The sequence below is a fragment of the Cyprinodon variegatus genome, unplaced genomic scaffold (assembly GCF_000732505.1).
Source record: "Cyprinodon variegatus isolate N-32 unplaced genomic scaffold, C_variegatus-1.0 Scaffold371, whole genome shotgun sequence".
NCBI lineage: Eukaryota > Metazoa > Chordata > Actinopteri > Cyprinodontiformes > Cyprinodontidae > Cyprinodon > Cyprinodon variegatus.
The window spans coordinates 758,904-760,852 of record NW_015150824.1 but is presented as its reverse complement, the minus strand read 5'-3'; the positions used below and the strand labels follow the sequence as shown (position 1 = coordinate 760,852).

General features: G+C 39.4%; 1 protein-coding gene across 7 annotated transcripts in view; it reads right to left on the bottom strand.

The window, feature by feature from the left end:
* LOC107092234 (protein FAM184A-like) overlaps positions 1 to 1,949 on the bottom strand; it is a 66,150-nt gene that overhangs the window by 42,214 nt on the left and 21,987 nt on the right. For all 7 annotated transcript variants that reach the window (XM_015386575.1, XM_015386578.1, XM_015386579.1 and 4 more), the window contains 2 exons: positions 444 to 625; positions 173 to 358 (listed from right to left, as the gene is read on the bottom strand). In XM_015386575.1, coding sequence (XP_015242061.1) covers positions 173 to 358; positions 444 to 625 — 368 coding nt within the window. The remainder of the gene's footprint in view (positions 1 to 172; positions 359 to 443; positions 626 to 1,949) is intronic.

Genomic DNA, 1,949 nt, shown 5'->3' with positions numbered 1-1,949 from the left:
CACATTTAAATTTCCTTTATTGATAAGAAAACCTTCAAAGACATTTGCCCAAATTGTATTTATTTATGGGCATCAAGGTAAAAAGGGGGCTCAGATTTGAGATTAATGTAAAAAACAAAAAAGGAAACTAATAAAGTAAACATTGTAAATTAAATACATTTAGGAGACGCACCGTAACGAGGAGTTTCTTCTCATCCTCTTTCTCCTGCTCAGCCTCCTCCCTCATGTTCCTGTGCTTCTCCTCCAGCTCCTCCAGCGCTCTGACCTGAGCCTCCTTAAAGCGAAGGGTCTCCTCCTCATAGTGAGCTCTCAGCCTAGAGAGCTCCTTCTCATAGCCCTGATGCTCCTCCCGGAGGGACTGATGTACAGACACAAAAGTATGAAATTTTAATCTTCAATCTGTTCCCTGTTTCACAGCGTCGGTTTCAGGAACATGACCTCACCTGCTCCAGTTGGAGCAGCTGCTGCTTGTGCTGTTCGCTGGCCGCCTGGCTTTGATTGAGCAGTGCCTCCCTCTCCTCCTCCAGTCGGCTGATCTTATCTTTGAGCCGACTCTGCTCCTGATCCAGGTTCCTGATGGTCGCCTCGTGAGCCATCTGGGTGGCCTGCAAGGAACCAATCTGACCTGAAAACAGTTCAGCCACAATCAGTCAAACAGGCTCCATAGACAGCAGACAAAACATCAGACACAATCATTCAAAATACTCTCCTAAATCAAATCTCAAATCAATTCTCTTAAGGGACCATTCAAAAATGTGTTATAGGATTAGACACCAGACTATATTTATTTCTAAGCTGCAAGTAATTCTAATTAGCCCACCAGTTTAAGAGTCATCTTTATTCTCCACTCTAGTTAGCTGTATCTAATAAAAGCAGGTATTTACTGCTCATTTTTAAAGGCCAAGGCAACAGAATTGTCATTTTTAAATGTATGTCTATGTATAACATCAGGTTTGGGTTGGAGGTAGAGACAGACTGGCCTATATTTTTTCTTTCTATATATACACTTTCTGCCTGCGTTTTAAACTGCATTCAGCAGCCTTCACTGATAATTTTTCAGTGTTAAAGCAACGATTTAAGAGTTACATTTACACCAATCCGAGTGCATTTGGTCCCACTCTGAATTAGTGTTAAATCAACTCTCTACATAGTGTCTATCTTACTCCAGTTGTTGTTGTAATAACTCTAAAAGAGTCAATATACGTTGACACTGCATAATTAACACAGTATTGGATTTAAACCAGGTAAAGCAAATGTACTGCAGCTCCCTCCATTTGCAATTGTTAATGTTGGGTTAATTTTTGTTTAAATCAAGAATAGTTCATTTTTATTGTTTAAATGAAGGGCAAATAGGTAATATCTACTTCAAGGACAAGCACACACACGCAAAAAAAAATCTTCATCTTGAGCTGGTGGCAAACTAAGCACCAAGGTTTGAATCATTTTGAAATTTTCTGTGTTTTTATTCTCATTTAGTTTTGATTTCTGATTTTCAAATATATTTTAGTTTTAATTTGTTTTGTGTATTTGCAATGTAGTTTATTTTTTGATTTTTTTTTTTAAAGTTTTGTTCCAGTTTGGCTATTAAATTCAGTTATAGTTTTTGTCTTTTATGTAATAGTTTCTTCTTTTTTTTTCTCCAGCTTTTATTGTCATTACACTGTCGCAACTCTCTGCATTTAACCTATCCCATTACGGAGCAGTGGGCTGCCATTGTGCGGCTCCCAGGGAGCAGTGTGAGGTTAAGGGTCTTTTGCTCATGGATACAGTGTGTCAGTCACTGGGAGTGGGGTTCAAACTCAGACCCTCAAGATTCCAAGCTCTATGCCCAAACCACTCGGCCGCCACTCCCCCCTACGACTTACATACCAAAAAGAATTAATAGAAATAAAATTCTGTAGCAGCACTAGGGATGGGAATCGAAAACCGGTTCCTGTTCAGAACCGGTT